The sequence below is a fragment of the Trematomus bernacchii genome, unplaced genomic scaffold (genome assembly GCF_902827165.1).
Source record: "Trematomus bernacchii unplaced genomic scaffold, fTreBer1.1, whole genome shotgun sequence".
Classification (NCBI taxonomy): Eukaryota; Metazoa; Chordata; class Actinopteri; order Perciformes; family Nototheniidae; genus Trematomus; species Trematomus bernacchii.
Genome location: NW_022987569.1, coordinates 45001 through 67500, shown reverse-complemented (window position 1 = coordinate 67500; position 22500 = coordinate 45001). Strand labels below are relative to the sequence as shown.

General features: G+C 41.8%; 1 protein-coding gene across 6 annotated transcripts in view; it reads right to left on the bottom strand.

The window, feature by feature from the left end:
• Positions 1–22500, bottom strand: part of LOC117479181 (suppressor of tumorigenicity 7 protein homolog) — a 76324-nt gene that overhangs the window by 15673 nt on the left and 38151 nt on the right. For all 6 annotated transcript variants that reach the window (XM_034126184.1, XM_034126185.1, XM_034126186.1 and 3 more), the window contains 3 exons: positions 15844–15926; positions 4193–4352; positions 872–926 (listed from right to left, as the gene is read on the bottom strand). In XM_034126184.1, the coding sequence (XP_033982075.1) occupies positions 872–926; positions 4193–4352; positions 15844–15926 (298 nt within the window). The remainder of the gene's footprint in view (positions 1–871; positions 927–4192; positions 4353–15843; positions 15927–22500) is intronic.

Here is a 22500-nt window from a genome sequence, read left to right as displayed (position 1 = left end):
CCACATTAGCATCATGGTTGCACTCAAAGGGCCAGTTTTATATATAAGACTATATAAGAATAAATATTTAATATATATAAAATAATGTATGAAATAACATTATTGCCTCTGCATTGGATTATTATGGGATAGGGTAATAACTTCATAATTAACTACGTCTGAAAGCAGAAGTCTAGGGCAAACAATTGCAAGTCTCTTCAGTGCGCATGTCACAAAATGATTTAAAAAGAAAAGCCAAATTCTGGAAAAACAAAAAAAAATAAGTGAAATTTTGAAGAAAAAAAAGTCAAATTCTGAGAAAAAAAGTCTAATTTGAGATGCATTGTGGGACATGTAGTTTATGGGCAATGTGCTTCTGTAAAGCGGCATGTAACCGTATAATAAACATATTATATTCTTTGCAAGCTCTTGTGGGGCCACATGAAGTGAAGTCGTGGGCCGGATTTGGCCCCCGGGCCTTGAGTTTGACACCCCTGCTGTAGACAATATAACCTTTGGTTTTTATGTCTTTGACTTAAACTAAGGCAGGAGAGTAAGAGTCAACTCAAGACCAAGCTTTTTTATTTGAATTTGAATCAAATCGTAATTGTTCAGTCCTGTTAATAGACTTGTCTTGGTATTAAGTGTGTTACCTGTAGAGAGGGAGTTAGTATTGTTTTCATTTTTGGTTTGTGAATCCCTTTGTGCCACCTGTAGTGTATGAAACTTACACTTTTAATAATGGTTTGATTGATTGATAAAACTGGACAGACTAACGAGGAAAAAACACAAGAGAGAAGACACAGAGATCAGAGAGAGAGAGAGATCAGAGAGAGAGAGAGAGAGAGAGAGGAGGTTTCCAGATGAAGGTGGCTTGGCCTCCGTTACTCACCGATTATATTCGGCTCCACGAAATAAATTCAGCGGATTTCTCCATACTTTACATTCTGCAGGAGACAGAGAGAAAGTGTCAGGGGTACAAGTCCACACACACACACACACACACACACACACACACACACACACACACACACACACACACACACACACACACACACACACACACACACACACACACACACACACACACACACACACACACACACACACACACACACACACACACACACACACACACACACACACACACACACCACACACACACACACACACACACACACACACACACACACACACACACACACACACACACACACACACACACACACACACACACACACACACACACACACACACACACACACACACACACACAGAGTTCTGTGCTAAGTGCGTTAGCATTTTTTCGCTTAGAGCTAATTCAGAGCCTTGGTATGACCCTTGTGTTTCATTTAGCTAAAAATGGTTAATATTGTCTGATAGCTGAGGTTCTTCCCGTTAAGTGAGTATGACACATTCATAGTTTGTTAAATGTTAAGAAGCCCTCAGACGCTGTTTCTTGCAAGATGTTGCGCTTTGGGGGGCATGGGGCTTAACTGGTTAACTAATCAGCAAAGCAAAACTAAGAATAATAATAGACTGCACCCTGCAGTGGATTTCAAAGGAGGGATCCACACAGAAAAACTGAGGATTAGTGCTGTCGACATAATTAGACTTCTTCTCTCTGGCTTGTTGGTTTAACACGGCACACATAATCCTGTTTGATTCAGAGTTATTGAGATGAAAACAGAAACACAACAACATCAGGAAGAAGACCTGGAGAGACTAGTGTGATCACATGAGGGTTATATGTGATCAAGACTTTTAATTTAACTACAATGTTGGCTCGATATAATATTTGTTGATACACAAATGTCTCCTCCTGTTTTGCTAAGCCATGTTTCTTTCTCTGTTTTTGTCTCTTTACATTCACTTACTTTTAATAGATGGAGAATAACTACATCAGTTCAGATATTTAATATGATAAATGATCAAACAGTTGTCATCAAATATTTGGTTTATCTAATGTTGTTGATCAAAAAACCCTAATTAAAAAGTTATGCGCTTAAAATAATTGACAAGCTCTATTTAAAAGCAGTTTTTTTGGAACACATGCACTCGGTTTATGGCAAAAAAAACTGCAAACACGAGTTAATTTAGTTACAAATGCAGTGTTTATGATGTTTAATACGTTTGAATGTGTGAATGTGAAGCAGCAGGGAGAGAGAGATGAGTCATCTGGAGACATTTCCTCAAGCTGCAACTATAACTAACATATGGATATATAATGATGACGATTCACAGCTGGAGGTGACACGTTTAAACAAAACTCATCTAGATGTATCTCAAATAAAACAGCACGACGTGTATTGCTTCTGAGTCGTAATAGTACTCGAGCAGCAACATGAATTTGATAGTAACTCAAGATGTGAAAGCCTCTCCCAGAGCATTCACATCAATGCTGTTCTGAGCGCCTGCAGCAGACCACTGGGGTTTGCTCTGCAGCTGAAAAAGAGTTTGGACATTGTACGACAGTCTGGCTGTTCAGCTCTCTGAAGGGAACACAGCAGAAGCAAACTGAAGGGCTGCCGTGTTTCACTGCTAATGGGACCCTAGCTGTAGTCAGATAGAAAAGATCATTACGACTATCAGAACATTTCATGCATTTGTTCTTTTGGGTTTGGCGGATTATTTGGTGTTTTCATTTGAGAAACAGTAAACAAAGGACCAAGTTTAACGGCAGCAATAACACTTTTTACATGGTACAAAACTCTCCTTGATCTAATAGATGATTTCACTCGTTAGATTTGTCTTTATTTTTAGTGTCATGCACACACATTTCCAAACCTTCACACTGTAGGTAAGACATCAACACTTTAGTATCAGTAGTCAAACGGTTTGCTTCAATACAAAATCACAGATTATTAAACTAAATATTCTGCCTTTTCCTAAACTTCAGAATAACATCTTCTACAAACAAAGGGTCCTTCCTGAAGTCCACTTTAGAGTTTCTTTATTTTAATAGTATTTTTAATTAGTATTTATAAAAGAAATGCATGGAGGGTTTTTTGTAATACAAAAAAAAGGCTTTTACTTTGTCTTCGTAGACAGGACAGTCAAATAAAAACTAGGGATGCTCCGATCGTTATTGGCCGCCGATGGATATCGGGAGAGCCGATGGTCACATGACGTAAAATACATGACACTTTTCTCTGTGCGCGGCAAAACAAGCTCGCCAAAATGGCTTCACCGGTCTGGCAGTATTTTTAAGGTGTCCGAAAAAGACAATAAAATAGCGGTATGCAACGTGTGTGAAGCAGAAATCCTGCAGCTCCGCCCGCTGTGACGGACAGGTGAGCGGAGCAACACACACACACACTAAGAGTTAGACCTAACACACTTAGCTATTTTATCTACCTCTAGAACAAGATAAACTAGTTATAAATATGTTTATTCTTCACTGTCGGGTCGCTCATTACTGGATCAGTGAGCTGCAGGAGATACTGACAGGCTGTCGAGAGAGAGAGAGAGAGGGGGAGAGAGAGGGAGCGCTTCCGCTCATTTCTCCCGTGTTAAACTTGAACTATTATTCAAGTTTACATTACAAAGTTAATGTAAACTTGAAGAATAACTTCATTTGAATGTAATAACTATGTTGGTTGTTGTTTGTGGAAGCGCCAGTGAATGAGCCCCATTAACTGAGTTTTAAACATCACTTTCAATGGAAGATCCCCATAGGCCCCGCCCACTCGATCGGACCGGCCGATACTGATTCCGGCGATCGCCCCCAAAATTGGCGATCAGAGCATCCCTAATAAAAACCAAACTTTTATTCTCAATTTTTGAACCAGCTAACACAAAATAAAAAAACCTGTCCTCCTCTTGGACGGGTTGCCATGCACAAAGGGATATTTTCCTTCCATCTCTTTATGTCACAAAAGGTTATACACTTTTATTTTTCAACCCCATATATCAACCGACCATTTGTTTTTATAAATAAGAAACATTTTCACTCCTAATCTCCTGCATATATCACAAAGTAACCTGTTCTGAAAACGACCAAACGCTGAAATAAAATCTGCCTCTCTCAGAGTTTAACTGCTCCTCGACTTGCTGGTATAAGACAAAATGGCGTATATAATAATTTTCAGAGAAAGGACCCCAGCTTACAACACAGAGCTGTTATTATCGGGTCCTGTCTCGCTCTGTGTTCTGGTTCTGCATGGAGATATACGAGGTGCTCTTGTGTCTGCAGTGGATAGTCTTCTCTTACCGGACACACTCTGTCGATTGGAGTCCGCCTCTCCGTTACTGGTGTTGGAGGTGCTGGGGGTGCTGCTGTCCACTCCGCCCAGCAGGGGGCGCAGGTGGCTCACAGACACCTGCTCTATGAAGGACGTCCCATACTTCCTGAAATACCACCACTCAAATATCTGAAATAGAAACAGAGAGAAAGAGACAGAGAGATGGTATTTAGTGTAACTGTTTATATAACTTTCATTCCACATTGTTACTTGTTTGAGGATAGCTGAAGAATAAAGTCCTTTTTGACCAGTCATTTAAAGGTCCCATGTCATGGCCATTTCTACTATCATCTATCATAATTCCATTGTTGAGGTATACTAAAATAAATGTATATTGTGCAATTTTCCAAACTGTATAGTATGTGTATTCACTCTCTGTCCTAAACGGCTTGTTGGAGCTCCTGCCCCCCCCCCCCTCCCTGTGAGCCCAGTGGCCGTCTGTGAGACAGCGAGACACAGCTAAACCCAGCCCGAAACACACACACACCCGCAGCCTGGCTGGGAGTTTGTGTGTGCCCAGGCTGAGTTCTGCGGTGTCTCGCTGTCTCGCCGACCCCACACCAGTGAGCCAGCTCACACTGTCCCGCTCCTCGCAGCAGCGAGCCTCGCAACGTCCCGCCGAGTGTGTGTGTGTGAGGAAGTCCGCTGATTAGTCCAAACGTAACAGCTCTGCGGACATAACGTAACGTCACTATACCCGAAATACGTCAAACACGCAGCAGTGAGCAGCAGAGAGCAGCAGAGAGCAGCAGAGAGCAGCAGAGAGCAGCCAATCAGTGAACCTGAGAGTCTGCAGACTTCAGGGTCATGATGGCAGACGTCTGAGGATCACACACACCGGCAGAGTGTGTGACGTTTCACCTGCATGATGAAGTGTCTCGGAGCAGGAAGACACTGAACCACAGGCCGGAGAAAATGTGTTGTGCTCTCGTGTTTCAAAATATTGTAATTACAGTTTATATATCTCACTTTCTGTTTAACCTGTTCCACTCTGAGCCTGTTTTTCAGGTCTCAGGCTCGAAAATGACATTCCCAGAACAAATGACCATATCTTCCCTTCTAAAAGGGTTAAATTAATAATCTTTGTTCTCAAAGTAATGATAAACCTGTGAGTTGGATGTAGAAGTGTCAGAATCAATATAGATGTTTTTTATTTTAAAGAAAATTCAGATTTTACATAGTAAAAAACTGTAAATTATAGTGTCCGTCCAAAAATTATTTTTTACAGATAGTGAAAACTACCCTTGGATGATGGGTTAGTAGACTAAAAGCTTTAGGAATCCAAAGTACAACATATAATAAGTACCCTGTATCAAGATTGATGCAAAACAAGTGAAATTTGACCTTTTTAGAGAGATTTAGCCAAAAACTGGGCTATCTGGGGTCATTTGGGTGGATTTGACCTATCTCTGGCCCCCCTTGCTCGATTTGGTTGGTTGACATACCCTTGTGACCGTTAGAGCCAATAGAATCGAAGGGGGAGGCTCCCACCCACACACGTTGTAAAGAAAAAATGTGGTTGCTTCGCGTGTGGAAAACGAAACCAAAGTGGAGGAATGTCTCCTTCTGGAGTTTGGAAACTAAAACGCAGTTGTATTGCTTATGGATTATCAGAAATAATTTCAAAGAAGGCACAGACACATAGGATGAACCTATGGATTAACTGCAGCATCGTTTTTTTATCGTTTTAATGCCATTGAAGACCACTTTTGACCAAAATAAGCCATATTTACGTGTTTAGCTTCTTAGCTCCACATGTGATGATGTACGCTTTCGTTTAGAGCGTCGCGAATGTTTATCACTGAGTGTTGAGGTTTTTTACACAGATTCAGTGTCTCCAGGACACCAAAAACGAGTGGTTGGCTGTGCATCTAGGATAAGTAATAAGGGAGTTATGAGTGAGTTTAAGTGCCTTTGTAAGTTCCGTTTTTTCGATCGAGGCTAATTCAGAGGCTGAGTGCTAGCATTGTGGGTTTTTTTTGAATTTTTTTTTTAAAAAGATCAGTTAGCTGAGTTTCTTCCCGTTACATGGATATAACACATTCATAGTTTTATTCAATATTAAGATTCCTTAGACGTTGTTTCCTGCAAATGACGCGTTTATCCGCCCGGTACCGGGGGGAAGGCGTGAAACAGGTTAAGCACGACTCTCCTTAAACACAACTGGAGCGACAAAACTCCCAATGAACAGTCACTAAAGGTGAAGGTAGACTCATCACTTTGACACGTTTCAATTGAAAGAGCCCGTACTGAAGTTTTAGCTTGTTAGACGGTGTTTAATAACTCAAACAATAACTTAAAGAGGACCAAACGGTCAACAGAAAGTCTCTGCGTCATACTAATTACTTAATTAAATACAAAAGTGTGGTGTGCGATCTAAAATAACAACAATAATGGAGACAATTGCCTCAGGCTAAATAAGCATTTTGGCTCCTACAACCACATCAGCCCCGACACAGTACTCATGATACAACCATTTGACAATATGTAAAGCAGTGGTTGACTGAAATGGGTTTTTAATTGGAGATGCTGATATTTATTAAGCAGGCCGTCTGATTAGTGGTGCCTATTTTCATCATTTTGGGTGTAATGTTTTGCAAATAGGACACACATTTGTTAACTTGTTTTAATATCTATGAAACACTTGTATTGTCCTCATTGTGTCTGTTGGCTTAAGGAGTTCTGCACCTTCATGTTGGCTCAGTGTGATACTGTAATAAGTAAATCATTAGCTTAGGAATCGGTTGATTATCTTAAAAATACCACAAATCGTCCTGATGAAGTCGGATGTACCATTATGTGAAGGTTGCTAGTCCAGCAGTGGCTCAGTCAGTAGCGGCTTGGACTGGGAGCTGTAGGGTCGCCGGTTCAAGTCCCCAACTAGACCTAAGTATGGAGTGTGGACTGCTACTTGGAGAGGTCCCAGTTCACCTCCTGCCCTGCCGTGGTGCCCTTGAGCAAGGCACCGGACACCCCCCTTCCCCCCTCACTCCCATTGCTCCCCGGGCGCTGTACAATAGCTGCCCACTGCTCCTAGTACTAGACTCCTGGTACTAGGATGGGTTCAAAGCAGAGAACACATTTCACTGTGTGTGCTGTGTGCTCTGCATGTGTGGCCATTACAGAGGGTTTCATCCCTACTAATTCTTCTAATTCAAACTAGTCTGGTTGATCTGTTTAGAGGCAAACAGCCGAAAACGTGACTATCAATATTAAGCTTGAATGTTGCTCTAAGCACGTAGAAAATGTACTTATATAAGAATCATTAAATGGTAAAAGTTTTAATGACTGAATGTGTGAAAACATCCAGAATACTGATGAGAGCTCCAGTACTTCATAAGTGTACAGACTGCCATGAGGATAAGCTGTTTGACTGTCAGTGAGTGATTTTAGATGGGGCTCATCTAGAACTCTTCAGAGGAAATCCGCCTAATTAGGTACATAAACATATTTTTTAAATAACCAGTGTCGCTCATACGTAGGGTTGCAAAATTCCGGGAATTTTCAAAGATGGAAACTTTCCATGGGAATTTATGGGAATAAACGGGAATTTATGGGAATAAACGGGAATTAACGAGAATTAACGGGAATTTACGGGAATTAACGGGAATGTATGGGAATAAACTGGGAATTTTCTAAATTGAAGGTTGGCTCTTCATAGGGAACTTAAATATAGTTGGGGAAGGTATATTTTAGCATAATCTTGACTAAAACAAACAGATGCCATTCAAGTACACTTGAATATCCATGCCATAGCACACTACATGGCTATTGAGACCACACCCCCTACAGGCACTGTGCATTCCTCCATCACATGCACAGATGAGTAATATTTAACTCAACATTCCTGTTTTCGTTCTTCAATGAAACAAATAATTGTTCAATTTTCTACTTAAAAAAAAAAAAAAAATTAAAATAAAAAGAAATCTGTTGAAATGTCATGTTTTTTGTTTAATTTTGCATCGAATATATCCAAAATTCCCCAGCTTAACTTCCCATGGAAACTTTCCGCCCCTTTGCAACCCTACTCATACGTATCCTACAGGTTTCCACATTTCTCAATCACCTCACAGCGCACGTGCACACCTTCTCTAAGCAGCCTGTTAGCGCACACTGGCTAGCTGCCCGCGGGGAAGAGAGAGTGAGTTAATTAAGAGAGGAGCTATTTTAAAATACAGACCAACCACTGTTGCACAGTCGTCTCTGTGAACAACTTGAAAGAGAGATAAAACACCGGCGTGAGGAGGAAACGCCTCGCTAACGGATACTGCTTTGATGATATTTGTCACATCTCTTTTTATTGCACTTACATTTCTCCACAATTTGCCTTCTCTAGAGCAGCTAAGGGAAAAGTATACAGAGAGCTCTATTCATATCTTCATCCATGGGCAGCGGTAAAGAAGGATAGAGAAAAGCTATTAATGTTCCCTTTACTATTGTGCACTACATATACAGACTATCAGCAGACGCTACAATTTACAGATGTTCCCTAAACGTCTCATATGCATGCTTTCCAAAGTCTGCATTAGCATCGTTTAGCACAGGGGTTTTCAAAGTGTGGGAAGGTGAGCCTCCCCTCAGAGAACATAAGAACAGCGGCGCCCCCCCTCCCAATTATTATTGCTATTATTATTATTATTGTTGTTGTTGCTATAATGCAGGGGTATTCAATTGCATTTCAAAGAGGTCCAGTAAGAGAAAATGAAGACTGTTTCTCTCCTCTTGTCTCGTCTCTGTGTGTGTGTTTGAATCTATCGTGCTGACTCACTGAGTGCACCGATATGATTGGCTGAGTAGCATCACCTCCTTAAAACATTAAACAATAACTTTTTAAAACATTTTTATCTTTATGTTTTAAACATGTTGTATAAAACTCCCCCACTACTTGGACTATTCCTTGCACCCCTCTAGAATAAGCCCGAATGGTCTCAACTTATAACAAGATCGCAAGGACACTGGTAGCGATCGGACAATTGAGTGTTGTTCAGTGTGTTGTGGAACATGCGTGTGCGTGCATGAAAATATACCACACACCCAATTACAATAGCATGTTCAATTCACTACCATGGAAGTTAATAAAGTTGTTAAAGTTGGAACAGCCTGTGGACAGCCGTTCTTCCTTGCATGTCAGTCGCTGACACCTTCTTACAGAGGACAGGCAAATCTAGCTGCAGCACGACCCGTATATTTTCGCACGGTGTTCTCAACACATATATTTTTTTTTAAATTTACATTTTCAACAAAGTGGATAAATCCTTATATGCTCCCGGCAACACACTGAACGTCAACTTTGCCTCCTTATTACACTCACCCCTACTTTAGTGGGAACAATGAGTCTGCGTCTTTGATGCACACAGGAATAAACGCAGATCATCCTCTGGCTGCAGCCTTCACCGGCACTTGCTTTTGATCAAAGTCAATGCGGAAAACCTGCACTCACACAGGTAGGTGGAGGTGAAGGGAATGAGCACTTTTACAGCCTTTTTGGCGAGGTGGGGGAACCCACAGTCTCCACAGACAGCCAAAAGTGTGCAAGTGTCACTTTACTCGTCTTTTTCTCGTTGTTCTTTTTCTCAAGCTGCGCCTCCCCTGAAGCTCTCTGGCGCCCCCCAGGGGAGGCGCGCCTCACACTTTGAAAACCGCTGGTTTAGCATACAGCTACAGTGTAAGTCAATCCACAGATATTTGATGTGGTGACTATGATTTAGATGTAGTTGTTTGTTCACGCTTGTTGTCATAAACTTTGTGTACGCATTTGATTTGTACAATCTAGAATAACTATTGTGGTTGTGAGGTCCAGGGGTCTCCAGTCAGTGTAGCTTGTCCCAGTTTCTCTTTACCTTTTCACTGCCATGCAATTAATGGTTAACATCCTCACCGGAATTACGGGATGAACTTAGGGATCCAAATTAGTATTAAGATAATAAGATAAGAGGTACTTTATTGATTCCAATTTGGGAAATGTTTGCGTTGCAGCAGCATAAAAGACAAGGCATTGCACATAAGAGAAATGTAATTGAATACTGTTTGACAAACTGGTCATTTGCTTGTGCCACAAACCTTAAACCGACCAGCTGTACAAGAGAGCTATCAAGGTGTTTGACAGAAAGCCAAATTCATACCATCCTTGAAAAACACAATTTCTTGAGTTTTGACAATTTGAAGTCTTTTAAAAGTATGTGTTTTTTTTATAAATGTTTACATGGACTGCCCCCCCCCCTCCCTTAGGGGAATTCATCCACAAAAAACACACTGGACGCTGCACTAGGTCAGAAACCAGAGGAGATGAGCTCTGGATGCGCCGGTGAAGATGGCCGCATCGTCTTCGTGCTCCTCTCCAACTTTGCCCATTTTCGTATTTTGTACATATTTCTTTTACTTTTGCCGTTTTACTTTTAACATGGTTCGCAACATGCTAGCCGACCGCACCTACTCTGCCATACAATATAGCAGAGAGGAACTTCTCCAATTGCGAAACTTCGTGGACAATATTAACCCTCCGACAGACAATGGAGATTCACCATGGCTACCTGTTGCTGTTCTACCTGAGAGACGCAAGAAGAAGACAAAGCGAGGATGCCGGGCCGGGTTGCTGGTCAGACTAAGAAAACGTGAGAATCGGCCCCCTCTTCCGAGTATTCTTCTGGCTAATGTTCAATCCATTGAAAATAAGCTAGATGAACTCAGAAGCCGGATTGCTTTTCAACGGGACATTAAGAACTGTAACGTGTTAATTCTCACTGAGACTTGGCTCAACCCCGCTATCCCGGACTCCGCTATTGTCCCTGACGGATTCTCTATTTTTCGTCAGGACCGGACTGCAAACTCGGGGAAAAGTAAGGGAGGCGGTGTGTGTGTAATGACTAACAACAACTGGTGCTCAGATGTGAAGATTATTTCATCGGACTGTTCCGCACAGCTAGAGCACCTCATGATCTCATGTCGGGCCTTCCATCTGCCGAGGGAATTCACATCTGTTGTGATAACAGCAGTGTATATCCCGCCGCAGCCACTCGCCGACAACAACACGGCACTCGATCAGCTGTTTGGGTTTATTGATAAAACCGAGACTTCACGGCCAGATGCGGCGTTCGTTGTGGCCGGAGATTTCAACACCGCCAACATGAAGAAGGTTTTGCCAAAATATTACCAACACATCAACTTCCCGACGCGCGGGGGAAACATACTGGACCATGTTTATTCCCCTTTCCGGAATGGATATAAGGCTCTCCCTCGCCCTCCCTTCGGCAAATCAGACCATATCTCACTACTGTTGTTGCCTGCTTACAAGCAGAAACTTAAAAGGGACAGACCGATAACAAGGACAGTACAACGATGGAGCGAGGAGTCAGATTCAGCACTGCAGGATTGCTTTGCATCTACGGATTGGAGTGTGTTTGAGGACAATAACATCAACACACACACGGACACTGTCATCTGCTACATTGGGAAATGCATCGATGACGTGGTACCGAAGGTTTCTGTACGGACATTCCCAAATCAAAAGCCCTGGGTAAACGGTGAGGTGCGCGGCAAACTGAAAGCGCGCACTCTCGCGCACACAGCGGGAGATTTGGAGGAGTACAGGAAGTCTAGGTATGATCTCCGGAGAGCAATAAAAAATGCAAAGAGACAGTACAAAGAGAAGGTGGAATCTGACTTCAAAGGCTGTAACACTAGGAATATGTGGGCGGGACTAAGGACAATGACTGACTACAAAGGAGCAGCGGGGGGTGCTGCGGGAGTGTCTGCGTGCGCATCTCTCCCAGATGAGCTAAACAGTTTTTTTGCACGCTTTGAGAGCAGCCAGGCTGTGGAGGTACAGAGGGACCAGGAGCTACACTGCCCTTTTGTTTTAAATAGGGCAGATGTGTGTAAATCCTTTAAAAGGGTTAACCCACACAAGGCTCCTGGACCTGATGGCATCCCTGGCCGTGTTCTCAGGGTGTGTGCAGTTCAGCTGGCAGAGGTGTTCACAGACATCTTCAACAGGTCCCTGCTGCAGTCTGTAGTCCCCACATGTCTTAAACACTCCACCATCATTCCTGTCCCCAAAAAGACAATCATCACCTGCCCCAACGACTACTGCCCAGTAGCACTCACCTCCATCATAATGAAGTGCTTTGAGCGGTTAGTCAAATTATTCATCACCTCCTCCCTCCCTGAATCTCTGGACCCCCTGCAGTTTGCCTACAGAGCAAACAGGTCCACAGACGACGCCATAGCCCTCACCCTCCACACTGCCCTCTCACACCTGGACCCGAAGAAACAGGAACACATATGTGAGAATGCTGTTCATTGACTACAGTTCAGCATTCAACACCATTGTGCCCTCCAAGCTGGCCATCAAGCTCAGAGACCTCGGGCTCAACAGCGCCCTCTGCGACTGGATCCTGAACTTCCTGACGGGCAGACCCCAGGCAGTGCGGGTGGGAAACATCACATCCTCCACCCTGATTCTTAACACCGGTGCCCCTCAAGGCTGCGTGCTCAGCCCTCTCCTCTACTCCCTGTTCACCCACGACTGCGTGGCCACACACAGCTCCAACACCATCGTGAAGTTTGCTGATGACACGACCGTCATCGGCCAGATCACAGACGATGACGAGACGGCATACAGAGAGGAGGTCGAAAACCTGACATCTTGGTGCCAGGAGAACAACCTCCATCTCAACATCAGCAAAACAAAGGAGCTGATTGTGGATTACAGGAAGCAGCAGGGAGAGGGACACGCCCCCATCGCCATCAATGGGACTACGGTGGAGAGAGTCAAAAGCTTCAGGTTCCTTGGGGTCCACATCACTGAGGACCTGACATGGTCTCTTCACACCACCACCATCACCAAGAAAGCTCGACAGCGGCTCTTCTTCCTCCGCAGGTTGAGGAGGTTCAAAATGGATTCCAGGATACTCTGCAACTTCTACAGGTGCACGATAGAGAGTATCCTCACTGGCAGCATGACGGCCTGGTACGGCAGCTGCACCGACCTCGATCGTAAGGCTTTACAGAGGGTGGTGAAAACTGCACAGCACATCACCAGGACGGAGCTGCCATCCATGGAGGACCTTTACTCCCAGCGGCTCAGGAAGAAATCACTACGGATTATCAAAGACCCCCATCACCCCAGCCACAAACTGTTCTTTCTGTTGCCGTCTGGCAGACGTTACCGCAGCATCCGGGCAAGGACAAGAAGATTCGGAGACAGTTTCTTCCCGCGGGCAGTGAGACTGTTAAACAATTGAACTGTTGAAACAACATCAAACATTCAACTGCTACTCAGTAGTATGTATCTAATACCTAATATATATATATCATTCCAATAACTTGTATATAGACTCATACTGCACTATTCCACATCATAACTTTATTTCATTTTTATAACTATTATTATTTTTGTATTGCTCTTGCTCTTATTGTTATTATGTTATGTTATTATGTTGCATTGTTGGAGAAGCCTGTGACATAAGATTTTCAACTGCATAATTACTCTGTAGCTATGTCAGATTGACAATAAAGAACCTTGAACCTTGAGACGGTGAAGTCCACCGCAGACGGACCACTTTTGGACAAAATGTCCTTTCCATTAAAGGCAGTTCATTGTGGAATAGCCTCCCAACTGAGATACGGGATTGTTTCACTCAATAGTTTCAAAGGTCAACTCAAAGAATGGTTGAGAAACAAACAGACGTGTAATCACCGCTAAATGCACTTTAACACAGGGGTATCTCCTCTTGCACTTTATACGTCGTAGCGGCTACATTGTACTGCCATGTGGTAAATGCTTGTATGCTGCTCGTGCTCTTTTGCACATCATGTATTCATTTTTGCCATGTATATAAATGTCCTGTTCTTATATGTTGTATGTGACGGGACTACGGATGGAAATGAGCTCAAAGGTAAAATCCGGCATGTTTACACTTGAAGCATTATTTGTCTTAAGTGTTCATTAATGTGCATTGTGTCCCTATTCAAATAAACGATTAAATGAAAAATGAAGAGTAGAAATAAACAATTCTAAAATGTAAACATCTCAAAATAGAAATAAAAACAGCATTAAAAAAAATTGTATTGTGATTCTTAGTTATTGTCTTTTTTAGGCATCCAGGGTTTCTAGATGTATCGCGAGCGTAAACGTTGATAGCCCTAAAAACTCACAAAACTCCTTTGTTGTTGTTGTTGTTGTTGGATAAAGCCAAACAATTACTTACCTGCATTTCAGGTAGCGTTAGCATATTAGCCTGGCATTGATGAGTCACTTTTTCGTTCGCTTGGTAAGCTATTTCATGTTTGTTGCATTGAAATCCATTAGCACCTGCTATAAACAAACTCCTAGCTCCTATGCCGTGGGTTATTGTTGCTCAGTAGGTGCATATCATTGTTGTTATAAACATAATAATGTGCTCTGGGGTGTTTAAACCAAGTATGATAGTTGGGCAAATATTATCCTTTGTTGTCCTTTGCCTCAGACGCGGTCTCCCTCCACATCTCACTCAAAAACACCCCGACAAGTCCTCAGTAGTTTGAAAAGTGTGTTGCATGGTGTGATTCGTCAGGAGGATAAAGAGGTTTTTTTGGCAGCTCGTCTTATGAAGGACCAAATGAGTATAGATTTCCTCTCTCTTCAGCTCCTGGTGGCCTCTGATCCTGTGATTATAGTCCTAACTAATGACATCCCGGGCTCATAAAGTCAGCCGGGGAGCCACCTCTGAGAATTAATGTCGTCTTTGTAACATTATGAATGAGAATGTCAAGTAAGAGTGCACAGTCATCAACCTTTGAAGTGTGAATTTTACATTTAGCTGATGCTCCAGAACGACGTGCAGTGGGTCTCACAGCAGGAGGTTCAGCACTGAACCTAACAGTGAAGAACTCACTCACTGAGGCTGACACTTTGGAAATAATGAATAATTGTGATGATTTTGACTGATATTGCAATTGCGATATGATTTGCGAGGGCAAAGATAATATTATTCACATTGTCATTGAAAAATAGAATGATTATAGTGTGATTATAATGCCATTTGTATGCTGCAAATTCTCTGCAGTACCAAAGGGCCCTATTACGATCATGTTCAGGTTCATATTTGAATATTTTGTTCCCTCTACTGTGACATGTCTCCATGCTTTAATGTTCAAAAAGCTCTTTATTTTTCTCATACTGCCTGTGCCGCAGCACCTCTTTTCACCCTCTGTCTGAAACCAGAGCTGCTCTGATTGGTTAGCTGGCCGGCTCTGTTGTGATTGGTCAACCACTTAGATATGTCCCGCCCCCTTAGCCTATCACGTACAATGCTTTGGAGCGTTATTAAATATTGTGCTTACTGTGATTCGGATATTGCACTTGTCTATTTTGCGAATTAAATTAATTGTTAATAATTAAATTCAAGATTCAAGGCTTTATTGTCATGTGACCAATAAAAAGCCTTGAATCTTGTGCAGTCTTCACACTCACTGCATTTAAGTAATGTTATTTGCATCAAAGAACAATTGTTTTCAACAAGTAATATCTATTCTTTGTGAGAAAACATAAATTTGTAATCTGGAAAACAGCACTGCTACCAAGAATTTCAAAACTGTGTTCAGTATTATTATATAGAGACAGTAAATGAATATTTCTTACCAATATGAGTCCTGATATGAGGGAGGAAGTGCCCGTTAGAGCCACGTAGAACTTGGGTGTCAGGGTGTTGAGAAACATGCTTACTGTGAAGGAGACACAAAGAGAGACAGATGGGTTAGAAATCACTTTCAGACATTACAATATCTCTCAGCTACAACAAAAGAGGGTGTTTCAGAAAAGATATTTGTAGAATCAGATGCTGCATTTCATTATAAAACTAGGTTACGGAGAAACATCAGACAAGCGTTAGACTGCAAGAAAAACATCAAAAAGACTCAGTGACATTTGTGTTTTCACGACATGAAACGTTTCCTGCTGAAACAACGCATCCACATGCAGGCTTTGGCATTTCCCAGAGTGCCCTGCTGCTCAGAAGTGAAAAAGCACAACACCAGGGGAGCAGGGTAAGCCCAACTATGCACTGAAGATACACCGTGGGGACAAACACCAGAAGGGAAATGGAGCTTAACTACCAGATATAATACACCATTAACTCTTCACAAGCAATTAACAACTCTTACTTGGCAAATGCAACTTTTAGAAAGAAAAACGTCATCTAGATGGTGTTTAAATGGCTATTAGAGTTCAAATATATTGGTGCAGGAATGAGTACTAAACCCTGAAATTAGTTAGCATTTTAGCAATTATGTCAACTCAAAGTCAATGGTTTTGGGAATGGGTTTTGGTTAGATGCTTGAAATAAGGTTGAAGGTTAATATAGGTTTTCTTCTACATAAAATACCTCAGTAAATACACCACTTGTGAATGTCTGAAGCTTTTATGTGGTCTAAAATGGCGGTTGCAAACAATTGTCTTAATGAGAAGACTAATCGTCATCACGCCGAGCATTAGCCTCTTTTAGCTTAGCGGCGGTGACGTGAAGTCATGTGACCGTGCTGTAGTTCCTTTATAGCCCAACATTAGCCGCCTTTAGCTTAGCGGTGGTGACGTGAAGTCATGTGACCGTGCTGTAGTTCCTTTATAGCCCAACATTAGCCACCTTCAGCTTAGCGGTGGTGACGTGAAGTCATGTGACCGTGGTGGAGTTCCTTTATAGCCCAACATTAGTCTCCTTTAGCTTAGCGGTGGTGACGTGAAGTCATGTGACCGTGCTGTAGTTCCTTTATAGCCCAACATTAGCCACCTTTAGCTTAGCGGTGGTGACGTGAAGTCATGTGACCGTGCTGTAGTTCCTTTATAGCCCAACATTAGCCGCCTTTAGCTTAGCGGTGGTGACGTGAAGTCATATGACCGTGCTGTAGTTTCTTTATAGCCCAACATTAGCTGCCTTTAGCTTAGCGGTGGTGACGTGAAGTCATGTGACTGTGCTGTAGTTCCTTTATAGCCCAACATTAGCCAACTTTAGCTTAGCGGTGGTGACGTGAAGTCATGTGACCGTGCTGTAGTTCCTTTATAGCCCAACATTAGCCTCCTTTAGCTTAGCGGTGGTGATGTGAAGTCATGTGACCGTGCTGTAGTTCCTTTATAGCCCAACATTAGCTTAGCGGTGGTGACGTGAAGTCATGTGACCGTGCTGTAGTTCCTTTATAGCACAACATTAGCTGCCTTTAGCTTAGCGGTGGTGACGTGAAGTCATGTGACCGTGCTGTAGTTCCTTTATAGCCCAACATTAGCTTAGCGGTGGTGACGTGAAGTCATGTGACCGTGCTGTAGTTCCTTTATAGCCCAACATTAGCTTAGCGGTGGTGACGTGAAGTCATGTGACCGTGCTGTAGTTCCTTTATAGCACAACATTAGCTGCCATTAGCTTAGCGGTGGTGACGTGAAGTCATGTGACCGTGCTGTAGTTCCTTTATAACCCAACGTTAGCTTTTTACTTCCGGAGATTGCAATTACACTTCAAATATTATTAAAGAGGTGTTAATATGTGCAGAATATCCTGCTCAACAAAATGTGAAGTATCATTAACGTGTGTTTGCCACAGATTTCTAAAATCCATTGGAAAGATTCCTTTGCTTTTGGTCAAGGGAGCCCTTGTGATGCTAACTTTTGGGTCAGCCTACAAAGATATGTCATCAATGCACCCCTCTGTAGAAGTTAATTAACTAGCATTTGTCTCAATCTGTAGCTGGTAGTTAATTTGCTGAGCCTAGCTTAAAATAAGTAGCAAACAATAAAGTATAGATAAAATAAATATACAACTCTAATCAGTAAACGCAAGTCTCGTTAGTTAGTGATTATAAAATGGAATGGAAGTCACAATGTACTTTAAATATGCAGAGAAGTATTAAAGATATAATTGAACAAAACAAAAACATTAGATTTTAAATGCTAAACCCGCGTGCTTCACCTTTTTATCCCTTGACATTTCAGTCTGGTTTCTATACCATTTATTTCGTCATGCGATGTTATATTGGATCCTGTGAACTGGAGAATTGCAGCTGTAGCCAATGATCCATATCAATGAGTTTTACAGTAAGGAGCTGATTCATGCTTTTCTTAAAAATCCCGGCCTTCACCATGATCCATTTGGACATTATGTATTTCTATTCCACCCGCAGTGTTAGACGGTAATGTATTTCTCGTTTATGTCGCAGATTATTTGTGTCGCAATTTCGCTTCCTTTCTTTCGTGTGGAAACTAGTGTGTCACAAAGTTGACACATTAGCTGTATTGTGATATGTTTGCAGAATGAAGCAATAAAACAGAGTCTTCCTCTGCCATCTGTTTTCAATTTGTGTTTTCAATTTCACAAACATCTCTCTGAGAAAAAAAACTGATTACAAAAGTGACGGATGAAATGTGCAGCTTTGACCTTGTTTTAATTATCTGAGAAACATTTTTCATTACAATATAACAAAGAAGAGTTTTTCAGACTGAAATTCTGTCGCAGATAGATTAAGAGTTATGTGTTTATGCATTAATACGGGTCATGTTAAAGTGGATTCAGGTAATAAGGTGACCGATTAGCCTCAGAAATCTGAGCTTGAAGGGGGAAAACGGAGGATTAGGAGACTGAAGAGGATCTAAGTAATGATCTGTTTGGAGAGATTAGCAGCTCAGAGTAAAGTTCAGGGTGTACAGTCCACCTGGACAAAGGTCACTCATGTTTACCTTCTAATTATGACATAATATGATCAAATCAGTCTATATGTTTGTATGGTTGCTTGTGCATTCAGTGTGTAGCACATTCTGTAGTAGAGTTATCATAACAGACACAAATTGGCAGCAAAAAAGAGAAAGGAAGTGCATCAATAATAAAGTGGGACAGATTTTTGGTGGCCTGCCAAAATGCACCATCATTTCTGCCGATGGCTACAGGTGACCTTCCCCTCCGTCATTTGGCTGTAAGTTCAACGGCTCTTTGAGCTGTAGTAAATGAAGATAAACTGATACAGGGTATATGCAGGAATCCTGAAGTCAGATGTAATACCTTTTAAGACCTTTTTTAAGACCCTTTCCATACATTTTAAGACCTCATCGCCACTTCGAGTTTTAACCGGTTACATTGGCGACACACTTTACCTCACATTGACTATATACAGTATTGATTGTCCTTCCTCCTTATCTTCCAACCATTTGGACGCAGACTTGCATTTCCCCATAACGATGTTGTTTAACAACCGGCGTAAACGGAGCTTCGCGCGCTATCAAGCAGTGAGCGCGCGATGTCCTGTTCAGATGATGTCAAATCCAACGGGATGCCATAAATAAACTACACAGAATCACACTACACACCTACGCAATGATTACATTCAGGCACACTGTAGAATACAACCTCTTTGGACCATTTATATACTTATTGAAAACAAGCTACAAAATGTAATACCTTGGAAAATGCAGTTTAATACTTTTTAATAGCCTTACTTTTCGCTAAATTGATTTATCAACTTTTAATACTTTTTAAGACCCCGCGGACACCCTGTGATAGACAATTGTCTTTGAACAACGTTTATTGGGGCCATTATAGGTAGAACAATATATCTAAGGTAGCCAGGGGAGGGTGGTGGTAATCTCAGGTTAATATTTACAAGAAAATATATTAGTTTTCTCTGAGATTGAAGCTGCTATAAAATTAAAAATCTATGTGAAACCCTTCAATATAACAGCCAAGGGCATTTTTTGCACTTAATTAATAATATATGCCAAACTAAATATGATATGTGGCTACCAATACTAATACATTTTAACCATCAAATATGATAAAATCCATCCATCAGAATACTTCCCACTTTTTTAATTTTGTATCTTTTTCAATGGCAGAAATTAGAGGTCATATATTTAGCTGGAAGTGTTAATTGTCATCTTAATTCCCAAGGAGACCCAAATGAGGATACGTTTTGGACAAAGACCCCGCTCAGATGAATCCAAGACTCATGCTCTCGCAGTAACACACTCTCTCTCTCTCACACACACACACACACTCTCACACATAAACTATGTGCAGCTGGACAGCTATTCATTGCAGTGAAGTGGAGGCTCTCGTGGAGCAGAAAAGGCTCTTTCAGATCAGCCTGTGGTCAGACACGACTTACAGCCGCTGTCAGCCTGAGCCGAGGAGAGGATCCTGCTGACTGGCAGAAAAAAGGCCTCTCTCATCTTCATCACTCTGGGAAATGTAGTTAAAATTGACATATGGTCTATAGAGACACACTGAACAATAAAGCAGAGTGCATGGTCGTATCCGATAGTTACAGATTCTTCACAATCAAAGCTAATCTGCATTAAATAGTTGTTTCCTTTTAGTGGTAATACATCAAATTAATGTATGTATAATAAATGTTATGCTAGTTGAAGCGCAAACATTGAAGTAAACAAACTAATGAGTTCACGTCACCAGCGATAAAAGCTAAAGGCGGCTAATGTTCGGCTTTGTACTTTTTAAAAGACACGTAAAAGCTTCTGACATTCACTAGTGAGGTATATACTGACGGATTTTATGATGTACAACAAAACCTTCAAATCTCTTCTGCTCGTGTTCACCACAGACCTTATTCCAGGCCTAACCAAACCCATCCAAAAAGCCATTGACTTTTAGACAAAGAAATCAGTTAGCGCTAAGATGCTAACTCATTTCTGGGTTTAGGACTTATTCCTGCACCACTATTTAACTTTAAACTGAATTCTTTGAGGTTTCAGACTAAAAGCAAAACCAGCTAGTGTGTCTGTAAACACAAACTGAGTAAGATTGACATTAAAGTTGACTTTGAGCTTTTTAATTTGATATGTTAATACCTCAGGCTCTGCGAACATTTGATTTGATTGTCACCATTTGAAACATGTCACTGATCAAGTTCGACGAAAAACAAACTGGTAAAACAATAATGAGTCGCAGCCAGAGTTGGGTGTAACGCGTTACTGTAATAATATTACTTTTGTCGGTAACGGAGTAGTGTAACGCGTTACTTTTATAATTCAGTAATCACACTACAGTTACTAACATTGCCCCGACACGCGTTACTTCGTTACTTTTATAAAATCAGTCATAATCACACTGACAGACAAGAGGGGTTTCCGCCGCAGGTTTATATGTACGTAATCTGCGCGACTTGCACGTCCACATATCCGCGTGCAGTGCTGCATAAACATGGCTGAGTCAGCGATAACTTTCGAGGGGTGGAGGTATGCCCATTATTTTGAGTTCGTCCGAAGAATAGACAGGAATGTGACGGTGAGGTGCAAACTGTGTCCAGGCCAGAAGCTGTTATCCACTGCTGCAAACACCACGTCAAACCTCAACAAACACCTGCAAAGAACACATGCTAAGGTGAAGCTAATAGCTAAGGACCCCCGAACCCAGAGTGAGGATGTTGTGAGTGCGCCGCCGCCGACTCTGAAGCGGCACAAATTAGAATTTGGAGGACCGGTAACCAAAGCAGAGATGGACAGGCTTGTAGCATCCTTCATAGTAGAGGTAATGTTGCCCATTTGCACAGTGGAATCACCATCGCATCGTTCAGAGATATACTGCGCAAAATACAGATAGCAGGAGACAGAGGACAGCCATAGTCAGAGCTATCTGGTTCAGTCTTATGCGACAATGGAAACTGAACTAAAGAGAACATTTGAAACTTTAGCAGTCTGCGTGATCTGCCTGTAGGGAGGGGCGGGCCGGCCCTGCGAGTAAAGTAACGAGTAAAGTAACGAGTAAAGTAACGAGTAAAGTAACGAGTAAAGTAACGAGTTACTTTATGTAGAGAGTAACGAAGTAGTGTAATATATTACTTTTTTTTAAAAGTAATATGTAATATATTACTTTTTTTTAGTAACGACCCCATCTCTGGTCGCAGTCCTCTTTGATCTGTCTGTTAGCAGGTTTGCTTAATCAGAAAATAGGTCCTCTGTTAACTTGATCTCCGGGAATCGAGCTCCACAGTCACAAATCAATCAGTCCTTTTGTGTAATTTAATCACATTATCCTCTGGTAAAGTTATAACACGGGTGTCCCATCTGGAGTACAACTAAGTCTCAAACTAAATTAAACTGAAATGTAATCAAGCCTCAATGTCACACAATTAGCTTCAGATCAGAGTGAGAAGTCTGATGGCTTTATGGATCAGAGGGATTACCGTGAAGCAGAATGTTTTTACAGCACGCATTAAGCTAGAAAGGGTAAATGGACCTGAGGAATAACAAGTGAGTTTGTGAGGGACTGTTCTGCCTTCACCCTGTCTTGCACTTTAAACAACATAGACT